Source organism: Salvelinus namaycush, chromosome 1, assembly GCF_016432855.1.
Source record: "Salvelinus namaycush isolate Seneca chromosome 1, SaNama_1.0, whole genome shotgun sequence".
Classification (NCBI taxonomy): Eukaryota; Metazoa; Chordata; class Actinopteri; order Salmoniformes; family Salmonidae; genus Salvelinus; species Salvelinus namaycush.
Genome location: NC_052307.1, coordinates 288,797 through 315,976, shown reverse-complemented (window position 1 = coordinate 315,976; position 27,180 = coordinate 288,797). Strand labels below are relative to the sequence as shown.

Below are 27,180 nucleotides of genomic sequence, written 5' to 3'. Positions count from 1 at the left end.
TCGGTGGCTGGACATGATAATGTAGAATGTGGGTCAGTGTTTGGACACGATAATGTAGAATATGGGTCAGGGTCTGCACCCTGTGATAATGTAGAATATGGGTCAGGGTCTGCACCCTGTGATAATGTAGAATATGGGTCAGGGTCTGCACCCTGTGATAATGTAGAATATGGGTCAGGGTCTGCACCCTGTGATAATGTAGAATATGGGTCAGGGTCTGCACCCTGTGATAATGTAGAATATGGGTCAGGGTCTGCACCCTGTGATAATGTAGAATATTGGTCAGGGTCTGGACCCTGTGATAATGCTGAATATGGGTCGGTGGCTGGACCCTGTGATAATGCTGAATATGGGTCAGGGTCTGGACATGATAATGTATAATATGGGTCAGGGTTTTGCACCCTGTGATAATGCTGAATATGGGTCGGTGTCTGCACCCTGTGATAATGCTGAATATGGGTCAGGGTCTGCACCCTGTGATAATGCTGCATATGGGTCGGTGTCTGCACCCTGTGATAATGCTGCATATGGGTCAGTGTCTGCACCCTGTGATAATGCTGCATATGGGTCGGTGTCTGCACCCTGTGATAATGCTGTGTCCCCCAGGTCTGAGAAACATCCTTCCCATCACGACAGCTAAGGTCCCCATCGTCAAGTTCTACCACGTCAGAACGGGCCTGGAGGGAGACATATCCCTCTACAACACGCTGGCTTTGCACAACACACGGCTGTTGGCGTCCTACGCCGACATCGACCCGCGGGTCAAGACGCTGTGCTACGTCATGAAGGTCTTGGCTAAGGTGAGTCCAACACGCTGATGGAGCAGCACGTTAGGAACTACATGCTGTTGGAGCAGCATGTTAGGTACTACGCAACACTGATGGAGCAGCACATTAGGCACTACGCAACACTGATGGAGCAGCACGTTAGGCACTACGCAACACTGATGGGGCAGCACGTTAGGCACTACGCAACACTGATGGAGCAGCACGTTAGGCACTACGCAACACTGATGGAGCAGCACGTTAGACACTACGCAACACTGATGGAGCAGCACGTTAGGCACTACGCAACGCTGATGGAGCAGCACGTTAGGCACTACACACTGATGGAGCAGCACGTTAGGCACTACACACTGATGGAGCAGCACGTTAGGAACTACACAACGCTGATGGAGCAGCACGTTAGGCACTACACACTGATGGAGCAGCAACGTTAGCACTACGCAAACACTGATGGAGCAGCCACGTTAGGCACTACGCAACAACTGATGGGGCAGCACGTTTAGGCCTACGCAACACTGATGGAGTAGCACGTTAGCACTACACACTGATGGAGCAGCACGTTAGGAACTACACAAAACGCTGATGAGCAGCACGTTAGGCACTACAACTGATGGAGCAGCACGTTTAGGCACTACGCAACACTGATGAGCAGCACGTTAGGCACTAGCAACACTGATGGGGCAGCACGTGGCACTACGCAACAGATGGAGCAGCAACGTTAGGCACTACGCAACGCGCTGGAGCAGCACGTAGGCACTACGCACATGATGGAGGCAGTTGGAACTACGCAACACTGATGGAGCAGCAGAAGGAAACTACACTCTGATGGAGCAGCACGTTAGGCACTACGCAACGCTGATGGAGCAGCACGTTAGGCAACTACGCAGCGCTGATGGAGCAGCACGTTAGGCACTACACACTGATGGAGCAGCACGTTAGGCACTACGCAACGCTGATGGAGCAGCACATTAGGAACTACACAACACTGATGGAGCAGCACGTTAGGCACTACACACTGATGGAGCAGCACGTTAGGAACTACACAACACTGATGGAGCAGCACGTTAGGCACTACACACTGATGGAGCAGCACGTTAGGCACTACGCAACACTGATGGAGCAGCACATTAGGCACTACACAACGCTGATGGAGCAGCACGTTAGGCACTACGCAACACTGATGGAGCAGCACGTTAGGCACTACGCAACACTGATGGAGAGCGCACGTAGGCACTACGCAACACTGAGGAGCAGCACGTTAGGCACTACGCAACGCTGAGGGGCAGCAGTAGGCACTACGCAAACTCGATGGAGCAGCACGTTAGGCACTACGCAACGCTGATGGAGCAGCACGTTAGGCACTACGCAACGCTGATGGAGCAGCACATTAGGAACTACACAACACTGATGGAGCAGCACGTTAGGCACTACACACTGATGGAGCAGCACGTTAGGAACTACACAACGCTGATGGAGCAGCACGTTAGGCACTACGCAACACTGATGGAGCAGCACATTAGGCACTACACAACGCTGATGGAGCAGCACATTAGGCACTACACAACGCTGATGGAGCAGCACGTTAGGCACTACGCAACACTGATGGAGCAGCACGTTAGGCACTACGCAACACTGATGGAGCAGCACGTTAGGCACTACGCAACAGATGAGCAGCACGTTAGGACATACGCAACGATGATGGGGCAGCACGTTAGGCACTATAGCAACACTGATGGAGCAGCACGTTAGGCACTACGCAACGCTGATGGAGCAGCAATGTTAGGCACTACGCAACGCAGATGGAGCAAGCACATTAGGAACTACACAACACTGAGGACAGCAGTTAGGACACTACAACCGATGGAGCACAGCACGTTAGGAACTACACCAACGCTGATGGGCCGTTAGGGGGGGGGGAGCAGCACGTTAGGCACTACCAACGCTGATGGAGCACATTAGGCACACACACGCTGATGGAGCAGCACGTTAGGCACTACACAACGCTGATGGAGCAGCACGTTAGGAACTACACAACACTGATGGAGCAGCACGTTAGGCACTACACACTGATGGAGCAGCACGTTAGGCACTACGCAACGCTGATGGAGCAGCACGTTAGGCACTACGCAGCACTGATGGAGCAGCACGTTAGGCACTACACACTGATGGAGCAGCACGTTAGGCACTACGCAACGCTGATGGAGCAGCACATAGGAACACACAAACATGATGGAGCAGCACGTTAGGCACTACACACTGATGGAGCAGCACGTTAGAATACACACAACGTGATGGAGCAGCACGTTAGGCACTACGCAACACTGATGGAGCCGCACATTAGGCACTACACAACGCTGATGGAGCAGCCAATTAGGCACTACACCACGCATGAGTTGGAGACAGACCGTAGGCCATACGTCACACTGATGGAGCAGCACGTTAGGCACTACGCCAACACTGATGGAGCAGCACGTTTGGCACTACACAACACTGATGGAGCAGCACGTTAGGCAACTACACAACACTGATGGAGCAGCACGTGAACTACCACGCTGAGGAGCAGCTTAGGCTACACAACGCTGATGGAGCAGCACGTATAGCACTACGCAACGCTGAGGAGCAGCACGTTAGGACTACGCAGCACTGATGGAGCAGCACGTTAGGCACTACGCAGACACTGAGGAGCGCACGTTAGCACTACAACAACTGATGGAGCAGCACGTTAGGCACTACGCAACACTGATGGAGCAATGTATAGGACTACCGACACTGATGAGCAGCGTAGACTAAGCAACATGATGGAGCAGCACGTTAGACACTACGCAACACTGATGGAGCAGCACGTTAGACACTACGCAACACTGATGGAGCAGCACGTTAGGCACTACGCAACACTGATGGAGCAGCACGTTAGGCACTACAACACTGATGGAGCAGCACGTTAGACACTACGCAACACTGATGGAGCAGCACGTTAGACACTACAACACTGATGGAGCAGCACGTTAGACACTACGCAACACTGATGGAGCAGCACGTTAGGCACTACGCAACACTGATGGAGCAGCACGTTAGGCACTACGCAACACTGATGGAGCAGCACGTTAGGCACTACGCAACACTGATGGAGCAGCACGTTAGACACTACGCAACACTGATGGAGCAGCACGTTAGGCACTACGCAACACTGATGGAGCAGCACGTTAGGCACTACAACACTGATGGAGCAGCACATTAGACACTACGCAACACTGATGGAGCAGCACGTTAGACACTACAACACTGATGAAGCAGCACGTTAGACACTACGCAACACTGATGGAGCAGCACGTTAGGCACTACGCAACACTGATGGAGCAGCACGTTAGGCACTACGCAACGCTGATGGAGCAGCACGTTAGGCACTACACAACACTGATGGAGCAACACGAGAGTCTGTCTGCCCTGGTCTAGTTAAAGGGGATGTTTTAATATCTATGTTGTCCCCTGGTATAGTTAAAGGGGATGTTTTAATATCTGTGTTGTCCCCTGGTCTAGTTAAAGGGGATGTTTTAATATCTATGTTGTCCCCTGGTCTAGTTAAATGGGATGTTTTAATATCTATGTTGGTCCCCTGTATAGTTAAAGGGATGTTTAATATCTATGTTGTCCCTGGTCTAGTAAAGGGATGTTTAATATCTGTGTGTCCCCTGGTATAGTTAAAGGGGATGTTTTAATATCTATGTTGTCCTGTCTAGTTAAAGGGGATGTTTAATATCTATGTGTCCCCTGGTATAGTTGTGTGATATCGGTGATGCGTCTCGAGGCAGTCTGTCGTCCTATGGCTTCACCTGATGGTGCTATTCTCCTGCAACAGAGGAACCGCCTGTATACCTGTACTACAGGAGTAAGACACAGAGGAACCCACCTGTTTACCTGTACTGAGGAGGTAAGACACAGAGGAAACCCACTGTTATACCTGTACTACAGGAGGTAAGACACAGAGGAACCACCTGTTATACCTGTACTACAGGAGGTAAGACACAGAGGAACCATACCTGTACTACAGGAGTAAGACACAGAGGAACCCACCTGTTATACCTGTATACAGGAGGTAAGACACAGAGGAACCCACCTGTACTACAGGAGGTAAGACACAGAGGAACCCACCTGTTTATACCTGTACTACAGGAGGTAAGACACAGAGGAACCACCTGTACTACAGGAGGTAAGACAGAGGAACACACACTGTTATACCTGTACTACAGGAGGTAAGACAGAGAGGAACCCACCTGTTTTACCTGTACTACAGGAGGTAAAACAGAGGAACCCACCTGTTTATACCTGTATACAGGAGTAAGACACAGAGGAACCCACCTGTTAACCTGTACTACAGGAGGTATGACACAGAGGAACCCCCTGTTATACCTGTACTACAGGAGGTAAGACACAGAGGAACCCACTGTTATACCTGTACTACAGGAGGTAAGACACAGAGGAACCCACCTGTTATACCTGTACTACAGGAGGTAAGACACAGAGGAACCACCTGTTATACCTGTACTACAGGAGGAAGACAGAGAGGAACCCACCTGTTATACGCTGTACTACGAGGTAAAAGACAGAGGAACCACCTGTTATACCTGTACTACAGGAGGTAAGACACAGAGGAACACACCTGTTTATACCTGTACTACAGGAGGTAAGACACAGAGGAACCCACCTGTTATACCTGTACTACAGGAGGTAAGACACAGAGGAACCCACCTGTTATACCTGTACTACAGGAGGTAAGACACAGAGGAACCCACCTGTACTACAGGAGGTAAGACACAGAGGAACCCACCTGTTATACCTGTACTACAGAGTAAGACAGAGAGGAACCCCTGTTATACCTGTACTACAGGAGGTAAGACACAGAGGAACCCACCTGTTATACCTGTACTACAGGAGGTAAGACACAGAGGAACCCACCTGTTATACCTGTACTACAGGAGGTAAGACAGAGGAACCCACCTGTTATACCTGTACTACAGGAGGTAAGACAGAGGAACCCACCTGTTATACCTGTACTACAGGAGGTAAGACAGAGGAACCCACCTGTTATACCTGTACTACAGGAGGTAAGACACAGAGGAACCCACCTGTTATACCTGTACTACAGGAGGTAAGACAGAGGAACCCACCTGTTATACCTGTACTACAGGAGGTAAGACACAGAGGAACCCACCTGTTATACCTGTACTACAGGAGGTAAGACACAGAGGAACCCACCTGTTATACCTGTACTACAGGAGGTAAGACAGAGGAACCCACCTGTTATACCTGTACTACAGGAGGTAAGACAGAGGAACCCACCTGGTATACCTGTACTACAGGAGGTAAGACAGAGGAACCCACCTGTTATACCTGTACTACAGGAGGTAAGACACAGAGGAACCCACCTGTTATACCTGTACTACAGGAGGTAAGACAGAGGAACCCACCTGTTATACCTGTACTACAGGAGGTAAGACACAGAGGAACCCACCTGTTATACCTGTACTACAGGAGGTAAGACACAGAGGAACCCACCTGTTATACCTGTACTACAGGAGGTAAGACACAGAGGAACCCACCTGTACTACAGGAGGTAAGACACAGAGGAACCCACCTGTTATACCTGTACTACAGGAGGTAAGACAGAGAGGAACCCACCTGTTATACCTGTACTACAGGAGGTAAGACAGAGGAACCCACCTGGTATACCTGTACTACAGGAGGTAAGACAGAGGAACCCACCTGTTATACCTGTACTACAGGAGGTAAGACAGAGGAACCCACCTGTTATACCTGTACTACAGGAGGTAAGACAGAGGAACCCACCTGTTATACCTGTACTACAGGAGGTAAGACACAGAGGAACCCACCTGTTATACCTGTACTACAGGAGGTAAGACACAGAGGAACCCACCTGTTATACCTGTACTACAGGAGGTAAGACACAGAGGAACCCACCTGTTATACCTGTACTACAGGAGGTAAGACACAGAGGAACCCACCTGTTATACCTGTACTACAGGAGGTAAGACACAGAGGAACCCACCTGTTATACCTGTACTACAGGAGGTAAGACAGAGGAACCCACCTGTTATACCTGTACTACAGGAGGTAAGACACAGAGGAACCCACCTGTTATACCTGTACTACAGGAGGTAAGACACAGAGGAACCCACCTGTTATACCTGTACTACAGGAGGTAAGACACAAAGGAACCCACCTGTTATACCTGTACTACAGGAGGTAAGACACAGAGGAACCCACCTGTTATACCTGTACTACAGGAGGTAAGACAGAGGAACCCACCTGTTATACCTGTACTACAGGAGGTAAGACACAGAGGAACCCACCTGTTATACCTGTACTACAGGAGGTAAGACAGAGGAACCCACCTGTTATACCTGTACTACAGGAGGTAAGACACAGAGGAACCCACCTGTTATACCTGTACTACAGGAGGTAGGACACAGAGGAACCCACCTGTTATACCTGTACTACAGGAGGTAAGACACAGAGGAACCCACCTGTTATACCTGTACTACAGGAGGTAAGACACAGAGGAACCCACCTGTTATACCTGTACTACAGGAGGTAAGACACAGAGGAACCCACCTGTTATACCTGTACTACAGGAGGTAAGACACAGAGGAACCCACCTGTTATACCTGTACTACAGGAGGTAAGACACAGAGGAACCCACCTGTTATACCTGTACTACAGGAGGTAAGACACAGAGGAACCCACCTGTTATACCTGTACTACAGGAGGTAAGACAGAGGAACCCACCTGTTATACCTGTACTACAGGAGGTAAGACACAGAGGAACCCACCTGTTATACCTGTACTACAGGAGGTAAGACACAGAGGAACCCACCTGTTATACCTGTACTACAGGAGGTAAGACACAGAGGAACCCACCTGTTATACCTGTACTACAGGAGGTAAGACACAGAGGAACCCACCTGTTATACCTGTACTACAGGAGGTAAGACACAGAGGAACCCACCTGTTATACCTGTACTACAGGAGGTAAGACACAGAGGAACCCACCTGTTATACCTGTACTACAGGAGGTAAGACACAGAGGAACCCACCTGTTATACCTGTACTACAGGAGGTAAGACAGAGGAACCCACCTGTTATACCTGTACTACAGGAGGTAAGACACAGAGGAACCCACCTGTTATACCTGTACTACAGGAGGTAGGACACAGAGGAACCCACCTGTTATACCTGTACTACAGGAGGTAAGACACAGAGGAACCCGCCTGTTATACCTGTACTACAGGAGGTAAGACAGAGAGGAACCCACCTGTTATACCTGTACTACAGGAGGTAAGACACAGAGGAACCCACCTGTTATACCTGTACTACAGGAGGTAAGACAGAGGAACCCACCTGTTATACCTGTACTACAGGAGGTAAGACACAGAGGAACCCACCTGTTATACCTGTACTACAGGAGGTAGGACACAGAGGAACCCACCTGTTATACCTGTACTACAGGAGGTAAGACACAGAGGAACCCACCTGTTATACCTGTACTACAGGAGGTAAGACACAGAGGAACCCACCTGTTATACCTGTACTACAGGAGGTAAGACACAGAGGAACCCACCTGTTATACCTGTACTACAGGAGGTAAGACAGAGGAACCCACCTGTTATACCTGTACTACAGGAGGTAAGACACAGAGGAACCCACCTGTTATACCTGTACTACAGGAGGTAGGACACAGAGGAACCCACCTGTTATACCTGTACTACAGGAGGTAAGACACAGAGGAACCCACCTGTTATACCTGTACTACAGGAGGTAAGACACAGAGGAACCCACCTGTTATACCTGTACTACAGGAGGTAAGACACAGAGGAACCCACCTGTTATACCTGTACTACAGGAGGTAAGACAGAGGAACCCACCTGTTATACCTGTACTACAGGAGGTAAGACACAGAGGAACCCACCTGTTATACCTGTACTACAGGAGGTAGGACACAGAGGAACCCACCTGGTATACCTGTACTACAGGAGGTAAGACACAGAGGAACCCACCTGTTATACCTGTACTACAGGAGGTAAGACACAGAGGAACACACCTGTTATACCTGTACTACAGGAGGTAAGACACAGAGGAACCCACCTGTTATACCTGTACTACAGGAGGTAAGACAGAGGAACCCACCTGTTATACCTGTACTACAGGAGGTAAGACACAGAGGAACCCACCTGTTATACCTGTACTACAGGAGGTAAGACAGAGGAACCCACCTGTTATACCTGTACTACAGGAGGTAAGACACAGAGAACCCACCTGTTATACCTGTACTACAGGAGGTAAGACACAGAGGAACCCACCTGTTATACCTGTACTACAGGAGGTAAGACAGAGGAACCCACCTGTTATACCTGTACTACAGGAGGTAAGACACAGAGGAACCCACCTGTTATACCTGTACTACAGGAGGTAAGACACAGAGGAACCCACCTGTTATACCTGTACTACAGGAGGTAAGACACAGAGAACCCACCTGTACTACAGCTGAAAATATACTGAACAAAAACATAAACGGAACATGTAACATTTTCAAAGATTTTACTGAGGGTACAGTTCATATAAGGAAATCGGTCAATTTTAAATAAATTCATTAGATCCTAATCTATGGATTTCACGACTGTGAAGGGATGCAGCCATGAGTGGACATGGGAGGGCATCGGCCCACCCACTGGGGAGCCAATCAGAATTAGTTTCTCCCCACAAAAGGGCATCATTACAGACAGAAATGCTCTTAATTTTCATCAGCCTGGTCTCAGATGATCCCGCAGTTGAAGAAGCCGTATGTAGAGGTCCTGGGCTGGCTTGGTTACACGTGGTTGTGAGGCTGGTTGGACGTGCTGCCAAATTCTCTAAAATGACGTTGGAGGCGGCTTATTGTAGACAAATGAACATTCAATTATTTTTTGTTTTTATTTCACCTTTAATTAACCAGGTAGGCTAGTTGAGAACAAGTTCTCATTTACAATTGCGACCTGGCCAAGATAAAGCAAAGCAATTTGACACATACAACAACACAGAGTTACACATGGAGTAAAACAAACATACAGTCAATAATACAGTAGAAAAATAAGTCTATATACAATGTGAGCAAATGAGGTGAGATAAGGGAGGTAAAGGCAAAAAAAGGCCATGGTGGCGAAGTAAATACAATATAGCAAGTAAAACACTGGAATGGTAGATTTGCAGTGGAAGAATGTGCAAAGTAGAGATAGAGATAATGGTCGGTTGAAGAGCATGCATTTAGTTTTACTTGTATTTAAGAGCAGTTTTAAGAGCAATTATCTGCCAACAGCTCTGGTGGCAGGCCAATTGCACGCTCCCTCAAAACGTCTGTGGCATTGTGTGACACAATTGCACATTTTAGGGAGACCTTTTATTGTACCCAGCACAAGGTGCGCACACCTGTCAGGTGGATGGACTGTCTTGGCAAATGAGAAATGCTCACTAACAGGGATGTAAAACAAATGTGTGCACAACATTTGAGAAAAATAAGCTTTTTGTGCGAAAATTTCTGGGGTGTTTTATTTCGGCTCCTAAAACATAGGACCAAGACTTTACATGTTGCGTTTCAATTTTTGTTCAGTATACAATATTTTTGGTTATGGAAAATATATTTCACAGCGATTTCAGATGGTACAATGATTCTCTACACAATACTTGCTTGTTTTGCCATAAACTGAAATTAAGCAAACTATTATAATTTTACCAACTAGGAAATGGCGGAGCACAATGCAGATATCTCATCTTTAATTGAGAAAAAAGACTACTGAGATGGTTTGATAAAACATAAATATATATATATATATATATATATATATATATATATATATATATAATATATATATATAGAACATACAGTGCCTTCGGAAAGCGTTCAGACCCCTTTACTTTTTCCACATTTTGTTACGTTACAGCCTTAATCTAACGTGGATTAAAAAAATACTCCGCAATCTACACACAATACCCCATAATGACATCACAACACCCCATAATGACAAAGCAAAAACAGAAAACATTTCAAAAAATCTATTTTATAAAACATTCAAAACAGACATTTTATTTACACAAGTATTCAGACCCTTTGCTATGAGACTCGACATTTAGCTCAGGTGCATCATGTTTCCATTGATCATCCTGGAGATGTTTCTAAAACTTTATTGGAGTCCACCTGTGGTAAATCAAATTGATTGGACATGATTTGGGAAGGCACACACCTGTCTATATAAGGTCCCACAGTTGACAGTGCATGTCAGAGCAAAAAACCAAGCCATGAGGTCGAAGGAATTGTCCGTAGATCTCCGAGACAGGATTGTCGAGGTACAGATCTGGGGAAGTGTACCAAAAAATGTCTGCAGCATTGAAGGTCCCCAAGAACACATTGGCCTCCATCATTCTTAAATGGAAGAAGTTTGTAACGACCAAGACTCCTCCTAGACCTGGCCGCTCGGCCAAACTGAGCAATCAGGGGAGAAGGGTCTTGGTCAGGGAGGTGACCAAGAACCCGATGGTCACTCTGACAGAGCTCCTCTGAGGAAATAGGAGAACCTTCCAGAAGGACAACCATCTCTGCAGCCCTCCACCCATCAGGCCTTTATGGTAGAGTGACCAGACAGAAGCCCCTCAGTTAAAGGCACATGACAGATCGCTTGGAGTTTGTCAAAAAGCACCTAAAGAACTCTGACCATGAGAAACAAGATTCTCTGGTCTGATAAAACCAATATTACTATTTGGCCTAAATGTCAAGCATCCTATCTTGAGGAAACCTGGCATCATCCCTAAAGTGAAGCATGGTGGTGTTAGCATCATGCTGTGGGGATGTTTTTCAGCCGCAGGGATTTGGAGACTAATCAGGTTCAAGGGAAAGATGAACGGAGCAAAGGTCAGAGAGATCCTTGATGAAAACCTGCTCCAGAGTGCTCAGGACCTCAGACATTTAATCCTAGTAAAAATTCCCTGTCTTAGGTCAGTTAGGATCACCACTTTATTTTAAGAATTGAAAATGTCAGAATAATAGTAGAGCGAATGATTTATTTCAGCTTTTATTTCTTCCATCACATTCCCAGTGGGTCAGAAGTTTACATACACTCAATTAGTATTTGGTAGCATTGCCTTTAAATTGTTTAACTTGGGTCAAACGTTTCGGGTAGCCTTCCACAAGCTTCCCACAATAAGTTGGGTGAATTCTGGCCCATTCCCCCTGACAGAGCTGGTGTAACTGAGTCAGGTTTGTAGGCCTCCTTGTTCACACACACTTTTTCAGTTCTGCCCACAAATTTTCTATAGGATTGAGGTCAGGGCTTTGTGATGGCCACTCCAATATCTTGACTTTGTTGTCTTTAAGCCATTTTGCCACAACTTTGGAAGTATGCTTGGGGTCATTGTCCATTTGGAAGACCCATCTGCGACCAGGCTTTAACTTCCTGAGTGTTGTCTTGAGATGTTGCTTCAATATATCCACATAATATTCCCTTCCTCATAATGTGATCTATTTTGTGAAGTGTACCAGTCCCTCCTGCAGCAAAGCACCCCCACAACATGATGCTGCCACCCTCGTGCTTCAATGTTGGGCAGGTGTTCTTCGGCTTGCAAGCTTCCCCCTTTTTCCTCCAAACATAACGATGGTCATTATGGCCAAACAGTTCTATTCTTGTTTCATCAGACCAGAGGATATTTCTCCAAAAAGTACAATCTTTGTCCCCATGTGCAGTTGCAAACCGTCGTCTGGCTTTTTGATGGCGGTTTTGGAGCAGTGGCTTCTTCCTTGCTGAGCGGCCTTTCAGGTTATGTTTATATAGGACTCGTTTTACTGTGGATATAGATACTTTTGTACCTGTTTCCTCCAGCATCTTCACAAGGTCCTTTGCTGTTGTTCTGGGATTGATTTGCACTTTTCGCACCAAAGTACGTTCATCTCTAGGAGACAGAACGCGTCTCCTTCCTGAGCGGTATGACGGCTGCGTGGTCCCATGGTGTTTATACTTGCGTACTATTGTTTGTACAGATGAACGTGGTACCTTCAGGCGTTTGGAAATTGCTCCCAAGGATGAATCAGACTTGTGGAGGTCTACAGTTTTTTTTCTGAGGTCTTGGCAGATTTATTTTGATTTTCCCATGATGTCAAGCAAAGAGGCACTGAGTTTGAAGGTAGGCCTTGAAATACATCCACAGGTCCACCCCCAATTGACTCAAATTATGTCAATTAGCCTATCAGAAGCTTCTAAAACCATGACATCATTTTCTGGAATTTTCCAAGCTGTTTAAAGGCACAGTCAACTTAGTGTATGTAAACTTCTGACCCACTGGAATTGTGATAGTGAAATAATCTGTCTGTCAACAATTGTTGGAAAAATTACTTGTGTCATGCATCAAGTATATGTCCTAACCGACTTGCCAAAACTGTAGTTTGTTAACAAGAAATTTGTAGTGGTTGAAAAACTAGTTTTAATGACTCCAACCTAAGTGTATGTAAACTTAAACTGTATGTAAATGTAATATTTCACAATTTTTTATATTTTTAATAAATTAGTCAACATTTCTTAAAACCTGTTTTTGCTTGTGAAGGTTGAGGGGGGGGGGAAATGTAGTACATTTTAGAATAAGGCTGTAACCTAACAAAATGTGGAAAACGTCAAGGGGTCTGAATACTTTCCGAAGGCACTGTGTAATCATATATATCCAAGCAGGAAGTAGATTTGATCTGCAACCTAAACCAGTGATTGTCATCCATTGTTGTTGTTGCAATTTTTGACTGTCAAAGGGCTCCAGAATGTTCTGAATAGAGGTCCATTTGCCTACATGTTATTATGCACTATCTGATAGGCTAATAGGACTAAACAGTCTGGAAGCTCTGCTGTTTTACATTGTGTGAATGGGCTTTATTTTAGAGGTTTTGAAAATATGAGGTTGTTGTAAACGCTGCTGTTAGCGTTGTGTGTTTGATGTAACTTAACGTGTGTTTTGTAGATTTATGACGGGGAGGAGAAGCCGGAGGTACTAGTGGATGGATGGAACGTCTACTTCTGCGATGATCTGGAAAACCTAGTGAGTCACTCAGCTGGTGTGTCACCGGAATTAAATAAACATAAATACGGGTTGTATTTACAATGGTGTTTGTTCTTCACTGGTTGCCCTTTTCTTGTGGCAACAGGTCACAAATCTTTCTGCTGTGATGTCACACTGTGGTATTTCACCCAGTAGATATGGGAGTTTATCAAAATTGGGTTTGTTTTCTAATTCTTTGTGGATCTGTGTAATCTGAGGGAAATATGTGTCTCTAATATGGTCATACATTGGGCAGGAAGTTAGGAAGTGCAGCTCAGTTTCCACCTCATTTTGTGGGCAGTGTGCACATAGCCTGTCCTATCTTGAGAGCCAGGTCTGCCTACTGCGGCCTTTCTCAATAGCAAGGCTATGCTCACTGAGTCTGTACATAGTCAAAGCTTTCCTTAAGTTTGGGTCAGTCACAGTGGTCAGGTATTCTGCCACTGTGTACTCTCTGTTTAGGGCCAAATAGCATTCTAGTTTGCTCTGTTTTTTTGTTAATTCTTTCCAATGTGTCAAGTAATGATCTTTTTGTTTTCTCATGATTTGGTTGGGTCTAATTGTGTTGCTGTCCTGGGGCTCTGTGGGGTCTGTTTGTGTTTGTGAACAGAGCCCCAGGACCAGCTTGCTTAGGGGACTCTTCTCCAGGTTCATCTCTCTGTAGGTGAGGGCTTTGTTATGGAAGGTTTGGGAAACGCTTCCTTTTAGGTGGTTGTAGAATTTAACGTCTCTTTTCTGGATTTTGATAATTAGAGGGTATCGGCCTAATTCTGCTCTGCGTGCATTATTCAGTGTTTTACGTTGTATACAGAGGATATTGTTGCAGAATCCTGCATGCAGTCTTTTTTGCTGTCCCATTTTGTGAATTCTTGGTTGGTGAGCGGACCCCAGACCTCAACCATAAAGGGCAATGGGTTCTATGACTGATTCAAGTATTTTTAGCCAGATCCTAATTGGTATGTCCAAATTTAGTTCCTTTTGATGGCATAGAAGGCCCTTCTTGCCTTGTCTCTCAGATCGTTCACAGCTTTGTGGAAGTTACCTGTGGCGCTGATGTTTAGGCCGAGTTATGTATAGTGTTTTTTGTGTGCTCTAGGGCAACGGTGTCTAGATGGAATTTGTATTTGTGGTCCTGGCTACTGGACCTTTTTTTTGGAAAACCATTATTTTGGTCTTACTGACAATTACTGTCAGGGTCGACGTCAGACAGAATCTGTGCAGAAGATCTAGGTGCTGCTGTAGGCCCTCCTTGGTTGGTGACAGAAGCACCAGATCATCAGCAAACAGTAGACTTTTGACTTCAGATTCTAGTAAGGTGAGGCCGGGTGCTGCAGACTGTTCTAGTGCCCTCGCCAATTCGTTGATATATATGTGGAAGAGGGTGGGGCTCAAGCTGCATCCCTGTCTCACCCCACGGCCCTGTGGAAAGAAATCTAGAGGAAAACCTGGTCTGCTTTCCACCAGACATTGGGAGACAAATCCACCTTGTAGCAGGACATTACTTAAAACGCATGGCCAATTCTACATTGGAGTTACTTACCAAGACGACATTGAATGTTAGTTTTGACTTAAATCGTCTTGAAAATCAACAAACAATTTGACAGAGCTTAAGAAGAATAATGGGCAAATGTTTAACAATCCAGGTGTGGAAAGCTCTTAAAGATTTACCCAGAAAGACTCACAGCTGTAATCGATGCCAAAGGTGACTAACATGTATTGACTTGGGGTTGAATACTTATCTATTCAAAATATGTTAGTATTTTATTTAACATCAATAAAAAAATACATTTGTCTTCCACTTTGACATTAGAGTATTTTGTGTAGATTGTTGACAAAAAATTACAAGTCAATTTTAATCCCACTTTGTAACTCAACAAAAGGTGTAAAAAGTCATCGGTGTGAATACTTTCTGAAGGCACTATATATGGTCGCGGGGGGGTTCTATGGGCAGTGGGGCTTGGTTTCTAACTTTGTAGTCTGTTAAAATTAAATAGGTTGTTTTAATGATGTGCATTCAGGAAGTATTCAGACCCCTTCCCTTTTTCCACATTTTGTTACTTTACAACCTTATTCTAAAATGTATTAAATAAATAAAAATGCTCATCAATCTACACACAACACCCCATAATGACATCACAACACCCCATAATGACATCACAACACCCCATAATGACATCACAACACCCCATAATGACAAGTATTCAGACCCTTTGCTATGAGACAAAAGAAATGTAGATTAGGTGCATCCTGTTTCCATTGATCATCCTTGATGTTTCTACAATTTTATTGGAGTCCACCTGTGGTAAATTCAATTGATTGGACATGATTTGGAAAGGCACACACCTGTCTATATAAGGTCCCACAGTTGACAGTGCATGTCAGAGCAAAAACCAAGCCATGAGGTTGAAGGAATTGTCCGTAGAGTTCCGAGATAGGATTGTGTCGAGGCACAGATCTGGGGAAGTGTACCAACAAATTTCTGCAACATTGAAGGTCCCCAAGAACACAGGACTCTGACCATGAGAAACAAGATTCTCTGGTCTGATGAAACCAAGAATGTCACGCCTGGAGGAAAGATTGCACCATTCCTACAGTGAAGCATGGTGGTGGCAGCATCATGCTGTGGGGATGTTTTGCAGCGGCAGGGACTGGGAGACTAGTCAGGATCAAGGGAAAGATGAACGGAGCAAAGTACAGAGAGATTCTTCATAAACCTGCTCCAGAACGCTCAGGACCTCAAACTGGGGCGAAGGTTCAATTTCCAAAAGGACGACGACCCTAAAAACACAGCCAAGACAACGCAGGAGGGGCTTCGGGACAAGTCTCTGAATGTCTTTGAGTGGCCCAGCCAGAGCCCAGACTTGAAACCGATCGATCATTTCTGGAGAGACCTAAAAATAGCTGTGCAGTGACGCTCCCCATCCAACCTGACAGAGCTTGAGAGGCTCTGCAGAAAAGAATGGGAGAAACTCCACAAATACAGGTTGTGCCAAGCTTGTAGCGTCATACACAAGAAGACTCGAGGCTTTAATCACTGCCAATGGCGCTTCAACAAAGTACTGATTAAAGGGTCTGAATACTTATGTGAATATGATATTTCTTTTTAAATTTTATAAATTTGTAAAAATGTCTAAACCTGTTTTTTTATTGTGTGTAGGTTGAGGAGCAAAAAACTAACAATTTAATACATTTTAGAATAATGCTGTAACAAAATGTGGAAAAAGGTTAAAGGGTCTGAAAACTTTCAGAATGCGCTGTAACTATTTGGGCAAATAAAGGTATATTTAAGATCAAATCTTTCTGTCTCGCTCTCTTTCTCGCTCTCTATCTCTAGCCTGAGCGCTGGCAGCAGAGGAACGTGGAGTGTGTAGGTGCTCTGTGGCTGGGCCTGCTGCAGTTCTACACCGAGACCTTTGACTTCAGAGAACATGTCATCTCCATCAGACAGAGCGCAGCTCTCACCACCTTCAACAAGCAGTGGACCTCTAAGTACATCGTCATCGAGGGTCAGTACTAGACTGACTTCATTTATTCCTTTTCAACTCCTAGCACAGTTTTCTAGACAGTAAGATATGGGGTCCAGGGTCGGTAAATGTGGAGGTGGTTGAGTGGAGCTATGGGTCGAGGGTCGGTAAACGTGGAGGGGGTTGAGTGGAGCTATGGGGTCCAGGGTCGGTAAACGTGGAGGGGGTTGAGTGGAGCTATGGGGTCCAGGGTCCGTAAACGTGGAGGGGGTTGAGTGGAGCTATGGGGTCCAGGGTCGGTAAATGTGGAGGGGAGCTATGGGGTCCAGGGTCGGTAAACGTGGGGGTGGTTGAGTGGAGCTATGGGTCGAGGGTCGGTAAACGTGTGGGGGTTGAGTGGAGCTATGGAGTCAGTAAACGTGGGGGGGTTGAGTGGAGCTATGGAGTCAGTAAACGTGGGGGGGGTTGAGTGGAGCTATGGAGTCAGTAAACGTGGGGGGGTTGAGTGGAGCTATGGAGTCAGTAAACGTGGGGGGGTTGAGTGGAGCTATGGAGTCAGTAAACGTGGGGGGGGTTGAGTGGAGCTATGGAGTCAGTAAACGTGGGGGGGTTGAGTGGAGCTATGGAGTCAGTAAACGTGGGGGGGTTGAGTGGAGCTATGGAGTCAGTAAACGTGGGGGGGGTTGAGTGGAGCTGAGGGTCGGTAAACGTGGGGGGGGTTGAGTGGAGCTATGGAGTCAGTAAACGTGGGGGGGTTGAGTGGAGCTATGGAGTCAGTAAACGTGGGGGGGTTGAGTGGAGCTATGGAGTCAGTAAACGTGGGGGGGTTGAGTGGAGCTATGGAGTCAGTAAACGTGGGGGGGGTTGAGTGGAGCTATGGAGTCAGTAAACGTGGGGGGGGTTGAGGAGCTATGGAGTCAGTAAACGTGAGGGGGGTGAGTGGAGCTATGGAGTCAGTAAACGTGGGGGGGGTTGAGTGGAGCTATGGAGTCAGTAAACGTGAGGGGGGTGAGTGGAGCTATGGAGTCAGTAAACGTGGGGGGGGGGGTTGAGGAGCTATGGAGTCAGTAAACGTGAGGGGGGTGAGTGGAGCTATGGAGTCAGTAAACGTGGGGGGGTTGAGTGGAGCTATGGGTCGAGGGTCGGTAAACGTGGAGGGGGTTGAGTGGAGCTATGGGGTCCAGGGTCGGTAAACGTGGAGGGGGTTGAGTGGAGCTATGGGGTCCAGGGTCCGTAAACGTGGAGGGGGTTGAGTGGAGCTATGGGGTCCAGGGTCGGTAAATGTGGAGGGGAGCTATGGGGTCCAGGGTCGGTAAACGTGGGGGTGGTTGAGTGGAGCTATGGGTCGAGGGTCGGTAAACGTGTGGGGGTTGAGTGGAGCTATGGGGTCCAGGGTCGGTAAACGTGGAGGGGGTTGAGTGGAGCTATGGGGTCCAGGGTCCGTAAACGTGGAGGGGGTTGAGTGGAGCTATGGGGTCCAGGGTCGGTAAATGTGGAGGGGAGCTATGGGGTCCAGGGTCGGTAAACGTGGGGGTGGTTGAGTGGAGCTATGGGTCGAGGGTCGGTAAACGTGTGGGGGTTGAGTGGAGCTATGGAGTCAGTAAACGTGGGGGGGTTGAGTGGAGCTATGGAGTCAGTAAACGTGGGGGGGGTTGAGTGGAGCTATGGAGTCAGTAAACGTGGGGGGGTTGAGTGGAGCTATGGAGTCAGTAAACGTGGGGGGGTTGAGTGGAGCTATGGAGTCAGTAAACGTGGGGGGGGTTGAGTGGAGCTATGGAGTCAGTAAACGTGGGGGGGTTGAGTGGAGCTATGGAGTCAGTAAACGTGGGGGGGTTGAGTGGAGCTATGGAGTCAGTAAACGTGGGGGGGGTTGAGTGGAGCTGAGGGTCGGTAAACTTGGGGGGGGTTGAGTGGAGCTATGGAGTCAGTAAACGTGGGGGGGTTGAGTGGAGCTATGGAGTCAGTAAACGTGGGGGGGTTGAGTGGAGCTATGGAGTCAGTAAACGTGGGGGGGTTGAGTGGAGCTATGGAGTCAGTAAACGTGGGGGGGGTTGAGTGGAGCTATGGAGTCAGTAAACGTGGGGGGGGTTGAGGAGCTATGGAGTCAGTAAACGTGAGGGGGGTGAGTGGAGCTATGGAGTCAGTAAATGTGGGGGGGGTTGAGTGGAGCTATGGAGTCAGTAAACGTGAGGGGGGTGAGTGGAGCTATGGAGTCAGTAAACGTGGGGGGGTTGAGTGGAGCTCGCTCACCTGACTCAGCTTATCTACTAGTTTGATTGTTTATCATTGCTGGGTTCTGATAAAAGCCTGCCTCACCCTGCAGCAGTCCAAGGCCAGGGAGGATTGAGAACCAGTGAGATGTCATCTAATGTTGTTGTTCTCTCCAGATCCTTTTGACCTGAACCATAACCTGGGAGCTGGCCTGTCCAGGAGAAGTAGGTCTCTCTGTCTATCTCTCTGTCTCCGTCTCTCTCCCTCACTGTCTGTCTGTCTATCTGTCCAGGAAAAGTAGTTGTCTGTCTGTATGCCTGTCCAGGAGAAGTAGGTGTCTGTCTGTCTCTCTCTGTCTGTCTATCTGTCCAGGAAAAGTAGTTGTCTGTCTGTATGCCTGTCCAGGAACAGTAGGTGTCTGTCTCTCTGTCTCCGTCTGTCTGTCTATCTGTCCAGGAAAAGTAGGTGTTGTCTATCTCTCTCTCTCCGTCTGTTTGTCTCTCTGTCCAGGAAAAGTAGGTGTCTGTCTGTCTGACTATTGGCACTGACCTCACAGCAATCCCTCTGTCTCTCTCCCTCTCTCTCGGTCTCGCTCTCTCCTTCATAGTGACCAACTTCATCATGAAGGCGTTCATTAATGGTCGAAGAGTGTTTGGAACGCCAGTCAAGGCCTACCCTCCTGAGTACACTAGTCAGATGGTTAGTATTCACTAACTACCCTCCTGAGTACACTAGTCAGATGGTTAGTATCCACTACCTACCCTCCTGAGTACACTAGTCAGATGGTTAGTATTCACTAACTACCCTCCTGAGTACACTAGTCAGATGGTTAGTATCCACTACCTACCCTCCTGAGTACACTAGTCAGATGGTTAGTATTCACTAACTACCCTCCTGAGTACACTAGTCAGATGGTTAGTATCCACTACCTACCCTCCTGAGTACACTAGTCAGATGGTTAGTATCCACTACCTACCCTCCTGAGTACACTAGTCAGATGGTTAGTATCCACTACCTACCCTCCTGAGTACACTAGTCAGATGGTTAGTATCCACTACCTACCCTCCTGAGTACGCTAGTCAGATGGTTAGTATCCACTACCTACCCTCCTGAGTACACTAGTCAGATGGTTAGTATTCACTACCTACCCTCCTGAGTACGCTAGTCAGATGGTTAGTATCCACTACCTACCCTCCTGAGTACGCTAGTCAGATGGTTAGTATTCACTACCTACCCTCCTGAGTATGCTAGTCAGATGGTTAGTATTCACTACCTACCCTCCTGAGTACGCTAGTCAGATGGTTAGTATCCACTACCTACCCTCCTGAGTACGCTAGTCAGATGGTTAGTATCCACTACCTACCCTCCTGAGTACGCTAGTCAGATGGTTAGTATTCACTACCTACCCTCCTGAGTACGCTAGTCAGATGGTTAGTATCCACTACCTACCCTCCTGAGTACGCTAGTCAGATGGTTAGTATTCACTACCTACCCTCCTGAGTACGCTAGTCAGATGGTTAGTATCCACTACCTACCCTCCTGAGTACGCTAGTCAGATGGTTAGTATCCACTACCTACCCTCCTGAGTACGCTAGTCAGATGGTTAGTATTCACTACCTACCCTCCTGAGTACGCTAGTCAGATGGTTAGTATCCACTACCTACCCTCCTGAGTACGCTAGTCAGATGGTTAGTATTCACTACCTACCCTCCTGAGTACGCTAGTCAGATGGTTAGTATCCACTACCTACCCTTCTGAGTACGCTAGTCAGATGGTTAGTATCCACTACCTACCCTCCTGAGTACGCTATTCAGATGGTTAGAATTCAGGTAGCCTAGCTGTTGGGCCAGTAACCAACTTCTTTGACCCTGAGGTTTATGACAGCAATATGTTGTTGATCTTCTCAGGAGTTCTTCTTTGACCCCGAGGTGCTGACAGAGGGACAGCTGGCTCCTAACGACCGCTGCTGCAGGATATGTGGCAAGATCGGACACTTCATGAAAGACTGTCCCTTGCGCAGGAAGTAAGGAGTGCAACTAGCCGTGTGGTGTGTGCATTTTAGACTTTGTGTGTGTGTGTGTGTGTGTAATCTCCTCCTCTCTCCAGGTCTAGGCAGCGTCGTGAGCAGGAGGACCGAGCGGAGGGAAGGAGGGACTGGGCGGAGTCTGAGGGGGGCAGGGAGCGTCGTCAGGGCGACCGCTGGAGGCGACAGGAAGAGAAACGATGCTGCTTCCTGTGTGGGAGCAACGCCCACATCAAGAAGGACTGCCCCCAGTACAGAGGACCGGCAGGTCAGTACTGAGTCTCTCTGTCTGACTTTGTCTCTCTGGCTGGCTGGTTGTTTGTCGCTCTGGCTGGCTGTTTGTCTCTGGATTGATGGCTGGCTGTCTCTGGCTGTTTGTCTGTTTTTGGCTGGCTGTCTTTGGCTGGCTGTTTGTCTGTCTCTGGCTGGCTGGCTGGCTCTGGCTGGCTGTCTCTGGCTGGCTGTCTGTGGCTGGCTGGCTGTTTGTCTGTCTTTGGCTGGCTGTCTCTGGCTGGCTGGCTGCTTGTCTTTGGTTGGCTGGCTGTTTGTCTGTCTCTGGCTGGCTGTTTGTCTGTCTCTGGCTGGCTGGCTGTCTCTGGCTGTTTGGCTGTCTCTGGCTGTTTGTCTGTCTCTGGCTGGCTGGCTGGCTGTCTCTGGCTGGCTGTCTCTGGCTGGCTGTCTCTGGCTGGCTGTCTGTCTCTGGCTGGCTGGCTGTCTCTGGCTGGCTGTCTGTCTCTGGCTGGCTGTCTCTGGCTGGCTGTTTGTCTGTCTCTGTCTGGCTGTTGCAGGAAGTGGTGTTGATGTTTCTATCTCTGTTTTGTGCAGGTGCCAAAGCAGAGAACTCCTCCTCTCCCTCTATGAGCCACATGAGGAATTTTAGAGAGAGAGACGGGTACGATCAATATTCACACAAACATTGACGCGCGCACACACACACACACACACACACACGTTCTGACACACTTGTGTTTATTTGTCCAGGGCCCCTCTCAACAGGAGGAGAAGAAAAGGAAGCAACAACAAAATGTGATATCGAGTCCACAAGCAGGTCAGTGTGTTTTGAGTCCACAAGCAGGTCAGTGTGTTTTGAGTCCACAAGCAGGTCAGTGTGTTTTGAGTCCACAAGCAGGTCAGTGTGTTTTGAGTCCACAAGCAGGTCAGTGTGTTTTGAGTCCACAAGCAGGTCAGTGTGTTTTGAGTCCACAAGCAGGTCAGTGTGTTTTGAGTCCACAAGCAGGTCAGTGTGTTTTGAGTCCACAAGCAGGTCAGTGTGTTTTGAGTCCACAAGCAGGTCAGTGTGTTTTGAGTCCACAAGCAGGTCAGTGTGTTTTGAGTCCACAAGCAGGTCAGTGTGATATCGAGTCCACAAGCAGGTCAGTGTGATATCGAGTCCACAAGCAGGTCAGTGTGATATCGAGTCCACAAGCAGGTCAAATGTATTTATAAAGCCCTTCTTACATCAGCTGATATCTCAAAGTGCTATACAGAAACCCAGCCTAAAACCCCAAACAGCAAGCAATGCAGGTGTAGAAGCATGGTGGCTAGGAAAAACTCCCTAGAAAGGCCAAAACCTAGGAAGAAACCTAGAGAGGAACCAGGCTATGAGGGGTGGCCAGTCCTCTTCTGGCTGGAGATTATAACAGAACATGGCCAAGATGTTCAAATGTTCATAAATGACCAGCATTGTCAAATAATAATAATCACAGTGGTTGTCGAGGGTGCAGCAAGTCAGCACCTCAGGAGTAAATGTCAGTTGGCTTTTCATAGCCGATCATTAAGAGTATCTCTACCGCTCCTGCTGTCTCTAGAGAGTTGAAAACAGCAGGTCTGGGACAGGTAGCACGTCCGGTGAACAGGTCAGGGTTCCATAGCCGCAGGCAGAACAGTTGAAACCGGAGCAGCAGCACGGCCAGGTGGACTGGGGACAGCAAGGCGTCATCATGCCAAGTAGTCCTGAGGCATGGTCCGAGGGCTCAGGTCCTCCAAGAGAGAGAATTAGAGAGAGCATACTTAAATTCACACCGGATAAGACTGGAGAAGTACCACGGCACAACCCAAGGGGGGGCGCCAACCCAGACAGGAAGATCACGTCAATGACTCAACCCGCTCAGGTGACGCACCCCTCCTAGGGACGGCATGGAAGAGCACCAGTAAGCCAGTGACTCAGCCCCTGTAACAGGGTTAGAGAATCCCAGTGGAGAGAGGGGAACCGGCCAGGCAGAGACAGCAAAGGCGGTGTTTTTTTTTTTTGTCCACAAGCAGGTCAGTGTTTTATTTAATTTTTTTACCTAAAGGATTCTGACGTGTTTGACTGAGCAGGGGCGCAGCCATAGGTGGGCCTAGGCCCACCCACTGGGGAGCCAGACCCAGCCAATCAGAATTAGTTTTTCCCAACAAAAAGGCTTTATTACAGACGGAAATACTCTTGAGTTTCATCAGCTGTCCAGGTGGCTGATCCCGCAGGTGAAGAAGCCGGATGTGGAGGTCCTGGGCTGGCGTGGTTACACGTGGTCTGCCATTGTGAGGCCAGTTGGACGTACTGCCAAGTTCTCTAAAACTATGTTGGAGGCGGCTTATGGTAGAGAAATTAACATTACATTTTCCGTCAACAGCTCTGGTGGACATTCCTGCAGTCAGCATGCCAATTGCATGCTACCTCAAAACTTGAGACATCTGTGGCATTGTGTTGTGTGACAGAACTGCCAATTTTTTTTGCGTGGCCTTTTATTGTCCCCAGCACAAGGTGCACCTGTGTAATGATCATGCTGTTTAATCAACTTCTTGATGTGCCACACCTGTCCGGTAGATGGATTATCTTGGCAAAGGAGAACTGCTCACTAACAGGGATGTAAACACATTTAAGCACAACATTTGAGAGAAATAAGCTTTTTGTGCGAATTGAATATTTCTGAGATCTTTTATTTCAGCTCATGAAAAACAGGAACAACACTTTACATGTTGCATTTTATATTTTAGTTCAGTATTTATTTCTTATTATTTTTATGTTTCGGACTCTGACATTGCTCGTTCTGGTATTTCATTTCTTTAATTTTAATTTTTGGGACTGTGTGTATTGTTAGGTATTACTGCACTGTTGGAGAGAGAAACATAAGCATTTTGCTGCACCTGCGGTAACATCGGCAAAATATGTTTACGCAAACAATAACGTTTGATTTGATTTACTCAATGTTTCACTAACTTACAACAATAACAGCATTGTGTTGCCTTCCTTGATTGTCAGTGCATCTCTTCCTTGCTATCCTCCATAATTCTATCTTGCGTCCACATGTTTTCCAGGCGGTCTAGCCAGCAGGCACATGGGGTCGGTCTGATCCCAGGAGGAGCCCAGTGGACTGAAGACCAGAGAGAGAGAAGAGATACGGAGGAAGAGAAGGAATGAGAGAGGGAGGCAGCTCTAGCCCCAAACCTCTGGGTTCTACTCTACTCCTTCTGAGGTCTGGACAAAACTTCCAGTCCACCAGCCTGAACCTAGAACACCCGAAAACTAGAACTTGGAACACAGATCCTGGAACCTAGACTCCCATGGGAAATGGGCAGGGTCTGAGCCCCAGACAGAACATGTCTCCCAAATGGCACCCTATTCCCTATATAGTGCACTACATTTGACCAGGACCCATAGGACTCTAAAGTAGTGCACTACATTTGACCAGGACCCATAGGACTCTAAAGTAGTGCACTACAAGGGGAATAGGATACCATTTGGGCTGTAGATAAACAGAGAGAGAGGGTATTATGTTTTAACCACCACTCCTACTGTTTGAGAAGCTTTTTAAAGTGTTGTATTGTTTTAACTGAAAATACATTTTGCTTCTCCTGTTATTTTACCCCCCCAACACCGGGGTGGTTTTATTTTGTTTTTATAATACTGATTATTTGTTAAATTTGTCTTGTGCACTGACGTCCTCCCAAACACCCCTCTCCTCCATTTTGGACAGTAGTTCAAGCCGGGCTGTGTGTGTGTCTCTGTACACTCGTGCGTGCATGCGCCGAGGGTTAAATCTGGATTTTAGAATTGTCCCTGAAACAAATTGGGACTATTGATAATAATGGAGAGCTTGTATTAAACTGCCCTTAAATGCCAGAACATCCAACGATGGTAGCTAGCTAGATCCTTCCTGCCCCCTCTTAACAGTGTTTTGTAGTGCTGTCATTGCAGTGACCTGGGCAGAGTCATATACGGAATATGTGGCTCTGTATCTGGGTTACCTGGGGTTACCTGGGTTACCTGTACCTAAATGGACCACTAGCTCCCTTGTGTGTAGATCTGAGAGGATTGGACAGGTGTAGTTATATGGCAAAACATTAAATTCCACTTTGTCCATTAGAGGGCAAGGTGGAGGTAGTTACCACCATATTGCTTATGCGTACCAAATGTATTATCCTTATCGATCTACACTCTCGAACACTGGATATGGGATCGGGCTGAGGGTTGATTTGGGGTTCTGCGTACATCGGTGAGGGATTTGGGGTTGAGGGGAAAACGGGGAAATATGCTTTTGTTTGTATGATGCGTTTCATGGCCAGTGCCTTGGCTTGGTGGGACTGATGGCTGTAATGTGAAGCTCTGCCCCGGGCTAATGTCCGTTGCTACTATTCTGAGAAACGCACATCAAATAAACTTTCTTTACAAAAAAAGAAAAGTGATTTAATGTCCAGATATTTTTTGTGTCAGAGTATCTTTCTGTCATTAGTTTAGAAAATAAACCCTCACAAGGGCTTTGTTTTTGGAATGACTAAATTTTAGGTTGAATCACATTTCTATGTAGCCTCCTCAAATTGTTTACTGGCAGCCCCCGGTGCTTGTACAGTTTGTACTGAGCAGCGTTCCTGCTGAGACTATTATTCACTCGATGTAGCAACATGCATAAAAGGGGATACTACAATGTTATGGCTATAAAACTTTTTAAATGACCTTTGTTGCCAGCCAAATGACCTTATGTCTTTGTTGTGTTGCTCAAGTTTGTGGGGGTGTCATAAGTGTACTTTGTCTATTGGCTGAACTGCCTGTCAACTAAAACAATCGCCCTATCGTGGCTCTGCTTGCTAATCCAATGTTGGCCCCTTTCGCACGCATGCGCAGACGGGTGTTTTCATGTTAGCAAACGGGGCTACATTTAATGTTTAATTTTCTGGAGACTGCTGAACATGTCTGCCTCTATGGTGGCGAGAGCGACGGTCAGAGCTGTCAGTAAAAGAAAGATATTCGCTACAAGAGCCGCGTTAACTCTGGTAAGTGTGTTGAAGTATTCGGCATTGCTATTTTCCTCTCTAAACTGACGGTTTGTGTTATGACCGCTTGCTCCGAAGTTACATAAAGTGAGCTAGTTAGCTAACGTTACGCCACTCCGGCTAATGGGGGGGCCCTAGTAGTTGTTTGTAGTTTTAAAGATGTCGCTGTTCTCTGGTTAAGCTCATAACGTGTGTTATGTATGTTCCTAATGACTTTGACGAACAGTGATCGAGTAGTGTGTTATTTAGTTAATATCGTTAACGATTAGGATTACACTAGCTTTAGCTAGCGAATTTGTAGTTACAGATATTGTGATTTAACCAAATATGT

General features: G+C 47.0%; 1 protein-coding gene across 1 annotated transcript; it reads left to right on the top strand.

Annotated features, from left to right (window-relative positions):
• Nucleotides 1–590: 590 nt before the first annotated feature.
• Nucleotides 591–26,255, top strand: LOC120050032 (terminal uridylyltransferase 7-like). The gene is given in 12 exon segments (XM_038996634.1): nucleotides 591–800; nucleotides 4,563–4,621; nucleotides 5,731–5,803; nucleotides 13,824–13,901; nucleotides 17,236–17,407; nucleotides 19,753–19,800; nucleotides 20,184–20,275; nucleotides 21,484–21,599; nucleotides 21,683–21,867; nucleotides 22,425–22,491; nucleotides 22,581–22,647; nucleotides 24,897–26,255. Coding segments are annotated over 11 exon segments (1,149 nt in total). The 3' UTR covers nucleotides 22,630–22,647; nucleotides 24,897–26,255.
• Nucleotides 26,256–27,180: the final 925 nt, after the last annotated feature.